The sequence below is a fragment of the Macrobrachium rosenbergii genome, chromosome 13 (assembly GCF_040412425.1).
Source record: "Macrobrachium rosenbergii isolate ZJJX-2024 chromosome 13, ASM4041242v1, whole genome shotgun sequence".
Lineage (NCBI taxonomy): Eukaryota > Metazoa > Arthropoda > Malacostraca > Decapoda > Palaemonidae > Macrobrachium > Macrobrachium rosenbergii.
Window position 1 is genome coordinate 2,112,434 of NC_089753.1, and position 14,874 is coordinate 2,127,307.

At 40.3% G+C, this 14,874-nt stretch overlaps 1 protein-coding gene across 1 annotated transcript; it reads left to right on the forward strand.

Moving 5' to 3' along the window:
- Positions 1 to 11,945: 11,945 nt before the first annotated feature.
- Positions 11,946 to 13,910, forward strand: LOC136844606 (uncharacterized). Its single transcript, XM_067113894.1, has one exon. It carries the CDS (start codon positions 11,946 to 11,948, stop codon positions 13,908 to 13,910), a length of 1,965 nt encoding a protein of 654 aa, XP_066969995.1.
- The last annotated feature ends 964 nt before the right edge of the window (positions 13,911 to 14,874 follow it).

Genomic DNA, 14,874 nt, shown 5'->3' on the forward strand with positions numbered 1-14,874 from the left:
AACGAAATCACTCGTTGTCTTATCAGGGGTAGTGATAAGACAACGAAATCACTTGTATGCTACGTGTCCAGAATTCCGCATCAGTCAGTGCTACCCGGAGTGGTATAGCCTACCACATGTGCCCTGGGTTGTTACCTAAGTATCCGGCCGTCGAAGGACCAAATGTCGAGAATTTTTCTCGATTTTTATACCGGTTTGTGCCCGTTGTTCTGGGCAAGGATACGAAGTCCACAGACTATGGCTCTGCACCAACACTACAGGGTGGAAGTTACACCAAATGCGAGCACATTTTCTGATTTTACTACAAAAATAAACTATAAGACAAAAAACATACCCAGTCTATGTAATACTACATTACTATGAAAAGCTATGTGCAAATTTACAATGATTTTACGTTAACCCTTAAGGGGCGGCATAATTTATCAATGTGCAGCACCCCAGACCAGGGAAACTTTGAGGTCGGCAAAATAAAAAAAAAAAAATCACATCAATGGAAACAGAATGACACGTACATTCACACTATAAATAAAAAAATTCTAAAACATTTTCCCTACCCTCTGCAAGAAGTTGAAAATGACTATTTATAACCCCTTGTGGGGCCTCATTTACAAGACAATCGGAAATTTTACCAACTTATATATGTTTTTTCTAATAAATAAGTTTTTTTGGATTTTGTAAAATGATTATTACTGCTCACACAATATCAAAACAGATAAGAAATAAAAGCAGTAACAAATTTTTTACATATTTGTTGTAAAATATTCACGTAAGTTTACGAAAAGGAAGATTCAGTAACTTTTCTTTTATATGCTTTTTCTAATATTTCTTTGTAAAATAACATTTACAACCGACATACTATCGTAAAAGACAAAAACAAGAAACAACAGCAACCCCTTTGTATATTTACAAGCAAATTTACAAAAAGACTCGTGAGAGAGAGAGATGCAATACCTTTTCCATTGAAGTCATAAGCATTACTGATACTGGCCTAACTCTCACGTCTGTATAAAAGTTGCCATTAGTGAATTAATAGCATATAGAAGCATTGGCACCTTTGTTTCGAATCATTATTACCATAACAGTGGTGCGTAATTCTGCTTCACACTGAAGCGCAATCTGTCCACCTCCCCAAACCTGTTTTACTTCACACTGAAGCCCAATCCGCCCAGTAAGGGTTAATTCAAGCTATAGCTGGGTTTACAAAATCTACCAACGACGAAGTCGTGAAGTAAGTAATCACAAAAATCACAAACCACAAAAATTGCAGACGAGGATATGCACTGAGATGCTCAGGCCCTCGCCTCACAATGAAATAATGTAGGCTTCAGCTACTGAAAAGTTACTTTAAATTGTTGGCATATGAACTGAATCAAGGAACAAAGTACAAATTCTGGAACACGTGGGGCTGAATCAAGGCACAAAAATTACATTAAGTTTGCTACAATTTCACTTAAATCGCTATTCAATCGAGCCTAGAATTTTGTCCATCGGGCTCACCAATGCTGTGTTACTTCGCAACACATTATATTTTAACACAGTTGTTAAGATGGGCATTGATTAAATCGGATTACAATTACTATAATTAGCCTCATGGTCGATCTTAGCAGGTGGCCGCCCGGGAAAAAATGATACACCAAGAACACATCCAGTCCATAGTGTGGCTAGAATATGAATGAGGGGACGACGCTTTGCTTGGCTTCAGCAAAGGGCGTCTTTTTCAGAAATTTAAAGCTTTTAATTATGTTACAGTATGCAAATTTCTTAGTTCCAGAATTGCAATTGATCAAAAGTGCAATGTGCAGTACAAGCCCCAACAATAAAGAAATAATAATTTAATTTTGAATCAGAACCATCGCGTAGGTCCTCCACATCAGTGATTATTCTACACGTAATAATTACAAGGTCTCGTTTGCTGTTTCCACTGTTATCTAAACTGAGTAGACGTGAGGTTTTGTTGGCAAAATACCTGCAGAGGATTTTGTCAAGGTCTAGAGAGTAGCCTATAGGAGGTTTTGTCAGCACTGACCCAAAATAAGTCCTCTTCTGCGCAGGTCGAGAGATTGACAACATCAGCGAAATACACGTGTTTGTAGATGCTCTACACCTAGTAAAGCATATTAGAAATAATGTTCTTGACCATGGATTTATATCGGTGGATGGTACGTATGCTCATAATGGTCCAGCTAGAGAGCTAATGAAGAGGAGCAAAAGTGATCTTCGGACAGCATATAAACTTTCCGAAAAACATATCAGTGTTGGCCTATAGGTACCCAACGCATGAGAGTTAAACTTGCCGTGCAACTGCTGTCCGAAACTACATAAATTATAATTCTATTGATCACTTCGGCAACCAAGGTGAATTTAAAGATAAGGACTGAAAAAGTACAAGCCAGTTCATTCGGCTTTTTGATAGATGGTTTGATTTGTTTAATTCTGGAGTGCCAATAGATAGAAAATCACCAAGAAATGTTTACGGACTAAACCTGGAAACGCAGCACAAAATCTTGCAAGGCATGAGTAAAACCGTTAGGGAAATGAAAGCGATGAAAAGCGGTGCTTTTTGTACCCATTTCAGGAAGGTCTGGTTATATCCTGCTCTTCTTTGTCCAACTTGCTGAAAATGATAAAAGAAAAATTTGGCGTGACGTATGTTCTAACTTACAGACTAAATCAGAATAGGTTGGAGTTCTATTTCGGTTGCATAAAGCAAATGAAGGCATGCTACCAGCACCCATCACCAGTTGCATTTAAACATCGTCTCAGAGGCCACCTTTTAGGAAAAAACGGCACACTTGTAAGCTCAGAGAGCAACGTTGAAAGCTGCAACATTGAGAATGCAACATCCGGCTCATTTTCCCACATCCCTGACGAACAGGACGCGTCGTTCGAAGACGAAGGAAATTCTTTTCAGAAAGAGCTCAGTTTATCAGCAATTTTATTTTGCTTACCAGAATTTGATATGGATGATCAAAGTGATAACTTTAAAGCCCAGGAAGTCGAAGAACAAACATTGGAAGATGCCACAGAAGAAGAAGAAGGTTTGCAATATATTGGCGGTTTCATTGCTCGCAAGTTTCCACAGTATGAACATTTAGGACCAAAAGTAACAAAGGGTAATGAGACATGGACTGGTGCCATAAGCTATAGAGAGGGTAAATCAATGAAACCTAGTGAAGAGTTTCTTGAACATTTGAAGTGTATAGATAAGACGTTTGCTTCTCACCACTTGCGGAAAAATGTTTAACAGCAGGAAAAGGAGCGATCATCAAATTAGCTGATATAATTAGCAGCCACTTCCAATTACCTTCAGAAGTCATAAAATATTTTGTTCGTTGCCGTACATTTTTAAGAATTCGAAATTTGAACAGTGACATCGGTTGTTCCAGAAAAGTGGTGAATAAGATGAAAAATTTAGTGACATAACTAGTAACATATGGTTAAAGTATGTGCGAAATGTGATTTTATGGGTAGATGTTAAGTGTGCATAATTCTAGAAATATATTTATATTATTGTTTAGAATGTTCTTTAGAACTCCCTTATGATTATTTGTTTTAAAATAATCAAATATAGTTTTTTATCTATTATTTCCCTCAACAAGCAGATAATAGTATTTAAAAACGGAAAAAAAGAAAGAAAGCAAAAGTGGGTTTTCTATAGTTTTAATGTTATTTTGGCGAAAATGTTCCAATGATCTTTCTTATGAATATTCCTTTTAACATAGTAGAATGAAGAATCTTTATCTGACTATTACTTTAATCACCGAATAGCTTAGAGTATTTTTTAAAAAAGGCAGGATTTCTATAGGTTTAAGGAGTCTGACAGTGGTTATTGTGACGTCACCCTCGCCGTTTAATCCTCTACCACTGATAAAGCTGCGCGTGACATGACCTTCTATACATTTCAGACCTTGGATTTTGTCGACAAAATCTGTCATATACTTCAAAACTGTAAGAAAATATCACGTGTAGCCAAATTTCAGAAAAACAGTTACGAAATATTTTCAAAACTTTCGTTCACTCAACGCCGATGCGTTTGACTAAAAAAGTCATCGTCAAACCTCAGTTCATATGTTAGATAAAAAAAAAAAACAGAAAATTTTTGTCATAATATTAATATTGCTTCCAATGCAACCATAAAATTTGAAATAGTCCTGTTTAATTGTTTTTACGTCTTATAGAGCTGAAAAAATGTAAATAAGTGAATACGAACACATTACTGTAGCTAGAACGCATCCACCATTATCAATGGGTGGGCGGAGCCTGTGTGACGCAACGATTAGAGTAGCGGCACAACATGAACCATCTGGAACATACTGTAGGTCTACAATGAGTAGCGACAATGAAATTATCTTGAAAAAATTTATTTTATTTTGTTAGAGGAATGTTTGGATTTTCATAAAAGTAAAATGATTTAAGTTATATTTCTTAACCACTTAAAAAATCATGGCTTGCTAGCAAATATTTGCCTATGCAATTATTCTTTTGTTAAAGCCAAGAATTTGTTCCTAGGTCTACGTGTGTTAGATTTCTTCACTTACTATAAATACATTACACTTAGCATTCACACCTCTATATTAACAATTCCTAGCCAGAAAGCATATGAAGCGAACTACACATTCTTGCATTTCAAGTCACCTAATGAATGAATAAATTATAGCCTACACCAAAAGCGAGCAGAAGGACTTTCAAGAAAAAAAATATATGAAGCCAGTTAAAAAGCAAGCGTTCCATAGGCCTTGATATTAATACTAATAGATATCCCGGTTAGTAGCCATCTTCTCCATATAGTTTGAATCATCATCTTTATTCTTCAAAGAACAGGTAATCTCTACCCATGAATTCTTTAGTAACAGAGAAGGCTTAGATTATTGTTTTAGACCTATAGAACATTTTGCAACATACAGGCAGCTTGAACACAGCCTAGAACTCCAACATTCGAAGAAAACTTCTTGTAATTCATATTCCTATTTTGAAAATGTTGTTATGACTGTTGAGCTGATTAGCTCTACTGTTATAATGCTGCGGAGGTAAGCAATGTAAAAAAAAAAAAAAAAAATCAGTTCAATCACACAAGTTACGAAAAAAGTAAGTATACCTTAGTTTTACCAGACCACTGAGCTGATTAACAGCTCTCCTAGGGCTGGCCCGAAGGATTAGACTTATTTTACGTGGTTAAGAACCAGTTGGTTACCTAGCAACGGGACCTACAGCTTATTGTGGAATTCGAACCGCATTATAGCGAGAAATGAATTTCTATCACCAGAAATAAATTCCTCTAATTCTTCATTAGCTGGCCGGAGATTCGAACTCGGGCCTAGCGAGTGCTAGCCGACAACTCTACCGACTCGTCCAACGAGGAACTACACAAAAGTTATGGATTATACCAATGCATAAAAGGGATCATATTTCTATAACCATAGGGAAAATAGTGCTAGTTGTGAAATCGCAAATTTGTCGACACGTATGACATTGGAAATGAAAAAAAAAAAGTTAAACACTACTTGGCAATGTTAAGTTGAGTCTGAGATTTTGGACGATACAAAAAGAATCCTGTCCCCTCAGATTTGAGCTGGACTGTACAGTACAGTACCAGCCATAGAACACAGAAACAGGTAAAGTTCAAAGGCTAATGTAATATTTAGTTCCTCGCTGGGTTAGCGGGTTCCGTTCTCAGCTACTACTCTGTTGGTCGCGAGTTCGAATCTCCGACCGGCCAGTGAAGAACAAGAGGAATTTGTTTCTGGTGATAGAAATTCAATTTTCGCTATAGTGTGGTTCGGATTCCACAATAAGCTGTAGGTCCCGTTGCTAGGTAACCAATTGGTTCTTAGCCACGCAAAAATAAATCTAATCCTTCGGGCCAGCCCTAGGAGAGCTGTTAATCAGCTCAGTGGTCTGGTTAAACTAAGACATAGCCTACTTAACTTTTTTTCTGATTAAATTTCAGATCTGAGCTAGATGTGGACCTAAAGTCACCCGCCTCACCAGCCTTCCAAAGAGACAAAAAAAGCGTGCTGGGAACACTATAAAACGCAAAGTGTTCTAAACAAAGAAAGTAAATAAAAATACACAAGAAAACTAGGAAAATGGGACTAATGAAAAAGACCTTAAAACTCTGTGAACAACAAACAAGAAACGACTTGGTTGGGAGAAATAAAATCAGAATAAGGACATTCTGAGGAAAAATGACAAAGAAAAAATTCCTTGGCAGAATACATTATGAGCAAATCGATAGGGAAGGAATTGACACAATAAAAACTGTATCATATGATACAATAGAAAAGTAAAACCATAGGAATGAAATAGGATGAAGTTACAAAGAAAATGAATTCCTTTCAGAGGGATGAAGCAACCTGGGTAGACAGTTAAAGTTGTTTGATGGAGTGATGCCCTTTAACTTTAGTGTATTTCTTGTTTAAATGTTGATACCTCACACTTGTCTGATAAACCCAGTCTGATTTCCCACATGATTAGTAAGCTTTTTAAGGGATCACTGTTGCCTTTAGAGTACTCAGTCGTAATTTTATAGTTATGAGAGTTCAGGTATTTGGCTGAAGTGAGGTAAATTTTTGAATTCTGTGATTAGCAGTGTAATAACCAGGTACTTGGAACACTTCGTGACAATAAGAATTTGGTTCTCAGACCCGGAAACAAAAAATATCACTCTGGTTTATGATTTATACTGGTGGTGTCAGGGATTTTTTGATGGGAGAATGACCACATAGTTGGTTTTTGCATTGTATTGTGAACTGCTTAGTTGAGTAACTTAGAGAAAATGGCTCTGTTCAGTGTTCAGGAGTTTTTAGCAGCTCCATCCATCCAAGAGTTGTCTGAATCTAGCCCTACTAAAGCTCAGTGGCACTGCTTTAGCAGTGGCCTGTGGGGGTAAGGTGTCTAGTGGTATGATCAGATGTATTGCAAACCAAGCATTAGTGGACTCTGGTAAAATAGATAAGGAGTTAGGAGAGGCACAAGAATTATTGAATGCAGCCGAGGCAGAATTTATAAGTAGGCAAGAAGCAAATGCTGAGTCTGAGGTGAAAAAGGAAGAGAAAAGTGATGAAGATGCAGAACTTAGATGCATAGCTGAAGAAGAAAGCTTGATTAAGTTGAAAATGCAAGCAGAAAAAGAAAGAGAGGAAAGAGAAAAAACTTGATTAAGATAAGAATGCTGGAAGAAAGAGAAAGAAGACAGGAAGATAAAGAAAGGGAGGACAGAGAGAAAAGAGAAAGGTGCGCAAAAGAAGAAAGAGAAACAGCAAGACATGAAAGGGAGATGGAATTATTAGAAGCTCGCTCCAAATTACCGGTGACTTCGTCTAACCCTACCCAAGGTAATCAAGAGCCTGTATTTGATGTGGTAAGAGTGCAGAAGTTAATTCCAAAGTTTACAGAAGAAGCTTCAGATGAGTTTTTTGATCACTTTGAAAAAGTGGCTTCAGGTATGGGATGGCCAGAAGATAAATGGTCAGCCTTGTTACAGAGTGTTCTCTTAGGTAAAGGAAGAAGTGCCTATTTAGTCTTATCAGATGATCAGTGTAAAGATTACAAGGTACTCAAACACAATGTGCTACAAGTTAACCAGAAGACCCCTGAGTATTACAATGAAAGATTCGGATCTTTGAGAAAGGATGACAAGATGACTTTCTTGGATTATGCCTACAAAGTGAGAAGATGTTTAAAACGATGGTTGGAGGCTGCTAAAGTTAAAACTGTAGACGAACTTGAGGAACTGGTAGTTCTCGAACAATACCTTAGAGAAATTCCTGAACATATAAGAGCCTATCTGAGAGAGAGAGAGGATAAGAAACTTGACAAAACTGCTACACTGAGTGAAGATCATAACATTATTGGTAGCAAAAGGAATTATAATGTCAAGTCCCAGAACCAACAACACACAGGTTTTAGGTCTCATCCAGATTTCGGGAACAAATTTACTACTGGGAATCCTTCTTGTGGTAATACCAATACAAAGCAAGGTAATACCCCTCAGTAATCGAATGTTAAATCCTCATCATCCAGTTTCTCAAGACAGATACAGAAGACTAATGTTGTCTACTTCAAGTGTGGGAGAGCAGACAACTATAGTCGAGATTGTTATCAGACAAAACAACAGTCAAAGCCAGTTGGTCAAGTGGTCAAAGGTGACCAGGTGAAACAGAGTACAAAGAGCAGTGTGGGGAAGATTGAAATTATAGGAAAGACTGAGACTAAACAAGCAGAGTGTTTAGCAACCAGTGGAAATGTACTTTAAACAGTGAGTGGCTGAGCAGCTTGGAGGCTTTTAAGGCACATATCTATGAAGGTATGCTGGCAACTCAAGGAGGGAGTGTGCAAGTATCAGTCAAGGTATTACATGATACTGGGAATAACCATAGTGTGGTAGTTCGTGGTGCTCACCCACAGTTATGATATAGAGAGAGGGAGTGAGAGAAAATATGATGCCCATTATGGAGAGAGAGAGAGAGAGAGAGAGAGAGAGAGAGAGAGAAGAAATGCTCTGCTTGTCTTGGAGAAGTGTTGATCAATGCTACTGTCGGGAATTTCGAACTGATCATTCGAAGTCCCCGCCATTTAACTTCACAAGTGTTGCGTTAAATTGGGGCAAGACTGAGGGATCTCGCGGGCAGTTCATTGTGCAGAAAGTTGTCCAATACGCGACAGAGTTAAGAAGTAATTCTTAAATGCCTGGAGGGAAGGAACGCATCTTACAGTAATGAAGACACTATGAATTTTCATTAATGAATATGATTTGCTATTCCTAGTACGAGCTAAATTGTCTATGTAGAGATTTGGAGCCAAGGACTCCGTAGCCATTCAAGAATTTGCAGATTACGGCCTTCAGCCAGAACTTCGAGTCAATTCATTGATCCCAGATGATAACTTAACTGTCATTCTTCCTATTCACAAGTAAAGTAGATTCATTGATCTCCGTAATGCCTAAATAAGCGATGATTCCCGCCTGAATTACAAGGATTCTGTAGTTTACGCGGGAAAGCGTAAGTTTCCTTTGAAGTAGGGCGAAGCGACGCCTCATTCCTGCCCTAGTCCTGAACGTCGTAAGTACCGTGATGTTTTAGTGTGTCTCTCGATTCTCTGGCAGCCATCGCCATACCAGGTCGAATTCCGTAGTAAGTGTGAGTTATCTTTATCCATGTATAAATGTGTCATCCTTGCGATGAGGGGACTTGATTTGCGCAGCAAACGAAAGCTGCAAGCGTAAGAATGTCATTTAGTTGTAGTTTAGAGTAAATGGTTCTCGATTTGTTGTGTTTTTTCGTCCAGTCGTGGACTTAGTGTCTTTCAAGCACGTGATATCAAAGACCCTAAGGGCTACCAAGTAACAAAGCCCAGAGAGCTTTCAGGTTCCTTGAATTGGATTGGTGAGAGTAAAAGAAACTGCGTGTGCAGTGGAAATTTGCTATTAACGATTAATCAGTGTTGGTTCTTAATGCACATTGGCTTAGCCGCCCGTGATGCTCTTTCATTCATGTTCAGTATTGTTAATGGGTTTAAATGTTTATTTTTTGTAATAAAACTGTAATTTGTTAACCAAATTTTATTGAATCCCACCCAGATAGTTTCAGAGAGTGCGCCTCCTCAAGGCCTTGTCATCGGCCCATAACATCAGGGCACCAATCGGAACAAAAATAATAAAGGTCGAAGAAAATCCCGACATTTGGTCCTTCGAACCGGATGACAAGTGCTCTCTAGAGCTTGAAGGGAAATTTCAATAAAGTATGGTCTATAGGGTAGCCCTGATAGGACACAGTCAGCTCCCACCGAATCTGCCACAGTGTTCAGATAACCAGATTGAGATCTATAGAAGGCCAGGAGGTCTGGTCAGTCAATTTTTAGATAGCAGTCTATCATTCTGGCGGAGACGGTATGAGTTGGTCGTGTTATATATAGGAGGAAACGACCTGGCAATCGATCGCCCCAAAACCGTTTGGGATAATTTACGTACTCTTATCGAACGCTTGAGGAAAATTTGTGAAATCATTGCTATCTGCGACGCAGAGATCAGAGAGTATCTCCCTGATAATCGTTTTGCTATCAATTCCGTTGAATATGTCAAGAAAGTAAAGAACCTTAATGCGAGAATCTCCAAATACTGCAACAAAAGAAGTTGGTACGTAGTCCGACACTTGCCTATGAACTCTCGTGCCTACCGCGAAGGCAAACAAAGGGACGGAGTCCATTTTGATTCAGAAACCCGTAACGCGTTCTTCAATCGTTTGATGAGATTGATCAGGAGAGAGAGAGACAGACAAAACAACTAGGCTCAGCTTGTTCCGATGTGCAATTGGCCACACGTGCCACTAGTCTTTGTACCCCTTCTTTCTAACGTAAGAAAAATCCTAGTTTCCTAGTTTATATAACCCCTAAGAAGTAGAGTACATAATCCAAAATGGCAGTGACTATGATTGTCCACATCGAGGCATCGCTGAGTCTCACAGCGGACTTACTGGCCGAATCACAGCGTGCGTTAGCAGAAACGTATTCTGAGAGCATGTACCAAAATTTGGTCACGCAGTTGAGACAAGAAGAAGGTCAGCTTCGAGAGCTGTACAAACTTCAAGTCGTAAAGTTAGAATCTAGCTTAGATGCCAGAATCAGGCAAGCCTTAGCAGAAGCTGTGCGAGCTTCTACCCTTTTGTTGAATCGAATCGATAAACTGAAAGTCACTCAGACAGGGAATGTTTCCCTCCCCAAATTGAAACCGCTGCCTCTCCCCACCTTTGAAGGGAAGTGCAGGAATATGCTTCTTACAGAGAATTGTTCACGATCCACGTGGATCGAAGGGGGCAGATTTGGACGACGTGTCCAAATTTACTTACTTGTTAGGGACTCTGGGCAGGGATCCGCTTAGGATCGTTGAAATCCCTAAGTGTAACCACCGCGAATTACCAGGTAGCGTTAGATCTCTTGGATAAGCAATATGGTAATGTACACCAAACGCTCGTGATCTTGCATCGAAAACTTGCCAACATATTCGTACCCTCGTTGAACCCCGTGAGAGCTGAAGAAGTTCAGATTTGAGTTAACAGTGATCATTGAGCAAATAAAGAGGCTCAGTACTAATGATATAGGCCATGGCATGGTCATGAGCCTTATCAATCAGAAGTTGTCAGAAGGTAAGCTCTATCGAAAGGTGGTGAACACCTCAGAAAATGCGACTATAGTTTAGAAGAATTTTTTTGAAGCTATAGACTTCATAATTCGCATGTTGGAAGATGACACATTACAGCGAGGCGAGAAATTAGAATCTGATAAGAAAAACGATGTTAGCGTTAGACCCAAAACGAAACCCATGCAGAATAATTCTTGTCCCTTTTGCAATGAACGGCACCCGCCTCACAGATGCCCGAGTAAGTGACGTGGCTGCCAGACGCCGCATTCTACTAAGGAAGGGCCTGTGTTTTAATTGCCTTCAGTCAGGTCACCGTAGTGATAGATGCCCTAACCCCAATTCATGTAAAGGATGTGGAAATAATCATAATACTTCCATTTGTGATAATAGCAGCTTCAGAAAAGCACATTCCGTTCCCTCCACTTCGTCCCGAAATAATCCCAGTTTAGTAAGTAACAGTCAAGCTACAACCTCCGCCCTGTAGTAAATGCGATGCCCAGGCAGCACGATAGAAAACCCGTCCACCCCAAGAGAAAGTAGAATCAAAACCATGTAAGAGCGCCAAAGTAGCCCAAACGTCTAGTGTAGATCTTCCTGTACGATTTTGCCAACGGCCATGGCCGAGATCCATCACAAGCAGGGGAGTAAACGGGTTCGCTTTTTTTGGACACTGGGAGTCAACGAAGCTTTATCTCCGCTAAAACTGCAAAGCAGTTAGGCCTACCAGTGGTAGGCAAAGTGGCGTTGAACATTGCCCCTTTGGTTCAGCAGAAATCAGTGGCCAGTATGACGTTGTGAGTTGCGGGTAGAGATGGGTAACAGAATTGTTCGAATGAAACTAGTTGTTCACGAGAACGTAGACGTCCCGATTCATAACGCAGGTTATGTAAGAGTAAGACAACACCTAGTAGGGAAGGGAGTCACGTTAGCAGATCCTGACAGTAAGAGCGATAAATTACGAAATGTGCACATTCTTGTGGGTGCAGACCACTTTAATTATTTCATTATTGGAGTAGAAAAGATCGACGGGATAAGTCTTTTTCTGACCCATAATGGCATGTCGCCATACGCGAGAGTGCCACAGTGGCTATTGAAAGGTCACAAGATAGATCATGTGAGAACGCTCAGGGTATGTAGGGTCGCGAGCGAACCAATTGCATTTGATGTTGATGAATGGTGGCGTTTGGATACCGTAGGCATCGCCCCATCCGAGCAGTACACTGTCCGTGAAGCGGAAGCCATGCGAAAGGTTTTGCAGAGTGTAACGAAGAAGCCTGAGGGATATCAAGTAAGTTTGCCGTTCCGTTCAGAAGGTAGGCCAGAAACAAACTTTAGAAATGCTGTAGCACAGCTGGATTCTCTACAAACCAAATTTCAGAAAGACAAGGAATACTATAATCAATATCAGGGAGTGATCGACAAATACCTGGAGGAAGGATTTATATATGAAGTAAAAGATCCAAAAATAGAAGGATACTACATGCCGCATTTCGGCATTAAAAAAGATAGCCGCACGACCCCCCTTAGAATCGTATTCAATGCCTCATCCAAAGCTAAGAATAATAAATCCTTAAATGAATGCCTGTTACCTGGGCCTAATTTAGTAGAGTTGGCCTATAATATGCTTCTAAAGTTTCGAGTGAATAAATACGCCATGCTTGCAGACATAAGCAAAGCATTTCATAGAGTACTATTAGATCCCCGTGATGCCAGATATACAAGATTCCTGTGGCGAGAGGTAGCAGGTCGAGCGCTGACCTTCGCTTTTGGAGTTGTGGTGTTCGGCATCACAGCTAGTCCCTTTTTGTTACAAGTATTGAGTCATCATTTTAGTTTAAAAGGAAGACCTGAATTAAGCAAGTCATTTTACGTTGATAACTATGTTAGTACCTTTGAAAGTCTGGATGAGATGAAAAAAGAACAAGAATCTGTCCATGCAATTTTGGATAGGGCCAGAATGCCGTTAGAAGGGTGGGCAACGAACAGTATAGCCTTCGATAGCGAGAGAGAGTGGAAAGAACCTGTGAATGTGAGCGTGCTCGGGCTAAGATGGGCTCGAGACGTCGACTGTCTGTGTGTGAAAGAGAGTGAGAGGATTCGTGAATTGGGGGAGGGATGGGTACCTACAAAACGTAGGGTACTATCTTTACTAGTGTCAATTTACGATCCGCTAGGTCTAGTCAGTCCTTTATTTGTTAGGGGAAAGCTGTTTCTCCAACAACTTTGGGAACAAGAGATTGGATGGGATGACGTGTTGTGTAAGGAAAAGGCTAAAGAAGCGCGAGAACTGTTAGCAGAGTTGAAATCAGTCAGTGATTTAACATTTCCTAGAGCGGCAGGAGTCAGAAGATCCGAACTCCATATATTCATCGATGCCAGTAGTAGGGCATACGGTGCTGTAGCGTATGTCAGAGATAAAGAAGGTAACGTAATATTACTCACCAGCAAAATGAGAGTCACTCTGAAAGGGATGCTCAAAATCACCATCCCTAAATTAGAACTTTTAGCTTTGCTGCTAGGTTGTAGGCTAGTGAAAACGATTAAAGGACTAATAGAGCCACAAGAGATTAGTATCTGGTCAGATAGCAAAGTGGCATTAGCCTGGGTGGCATCCCCGGATGCCAAGGACAACAAAAATATCTTTATATCTAACCGTGTGGCGAAAGTTGTTTTTCTCCGCCAGATTTGTGATTTCAGTGTGAAGTATGTGCCCAGCAAACAGAATCCTGCTGATGTCTTGTCTAGGGGCGCAACAATCCAGCACCAGAGTTCTTGAGAATCGTAGGAGAGCCTGTTCCCTTCAAAGAGGCAGATCTAACGAATATCAGAACCGTGGTGGCGGTGCAGGAACTGAGGGAAGAAACAAGCTCTATTCCCCAGGAGGGATATGGGACCTACTACTCAGGAGGTTGAGTTCGAATTTTGATTAGAGTAACCAGATTAGTGTTAAGGTTTGCAAAAGTGAAAAGGGATCCTTTTTGAGCTCTTGTCTTATTAGAGCAAAGATTCTATTTACCTACTGTGTATGCATATTTGGAGGGTGAGGTCAGACCCCCTCGTGAGATACTGAATTTTGTGAATCAATTAAATTTAATTATAGTAGATAAATTGATTTGCACTAGGGGACGAGTGTCCCAAATTGATGAGATGAAACATTTAATTCTTTTGCCTGCCAAGGGACACTTAGTCAGAACATACTTAAAGTATTTGCATTGTTTGCACCTCCATTGTAATGTCAATACGCTAATGGCGATTTTTCGACAGAAATGCTGGACGCCGGGCCTGAGGTCTATTGCTAAGAAAGTTGTGCGGAAGTGTCCAGAGTGCGTGCTAGCCTTCCAACCGCTGATGAGACGACCACCGCCACCCCCCCTACCGAAGGAAAGGATCACCTTGCAGAAACCATTTGCCGCAGTCGGCGTGGACCACACCGCGACCATACAAACAGAAACACGACCAGGCTATATCCTCATCGTGACGTGCATGGCCACCAGGGCCGTGTATTTAGATTTCTGCCCCTCCTTGGAAGCGGAGGAATTTGTTCTAGCTCTTCGAAGATTCAGTGCTACGCATGGAGCCCCGACCTTAATCACTTCTGGTAACCACCAAACGTTCAAGACGGCCAGCAACCTCCTTCAGGGACTTTATGAAGAGGATGAAGTCCAGCAGTTCCTGAGGAGGACTGGTGTAGAATGGCGATTTCAAACCCCGTGCGCCGTGGAAAGGCGGTTTTTTCGAAC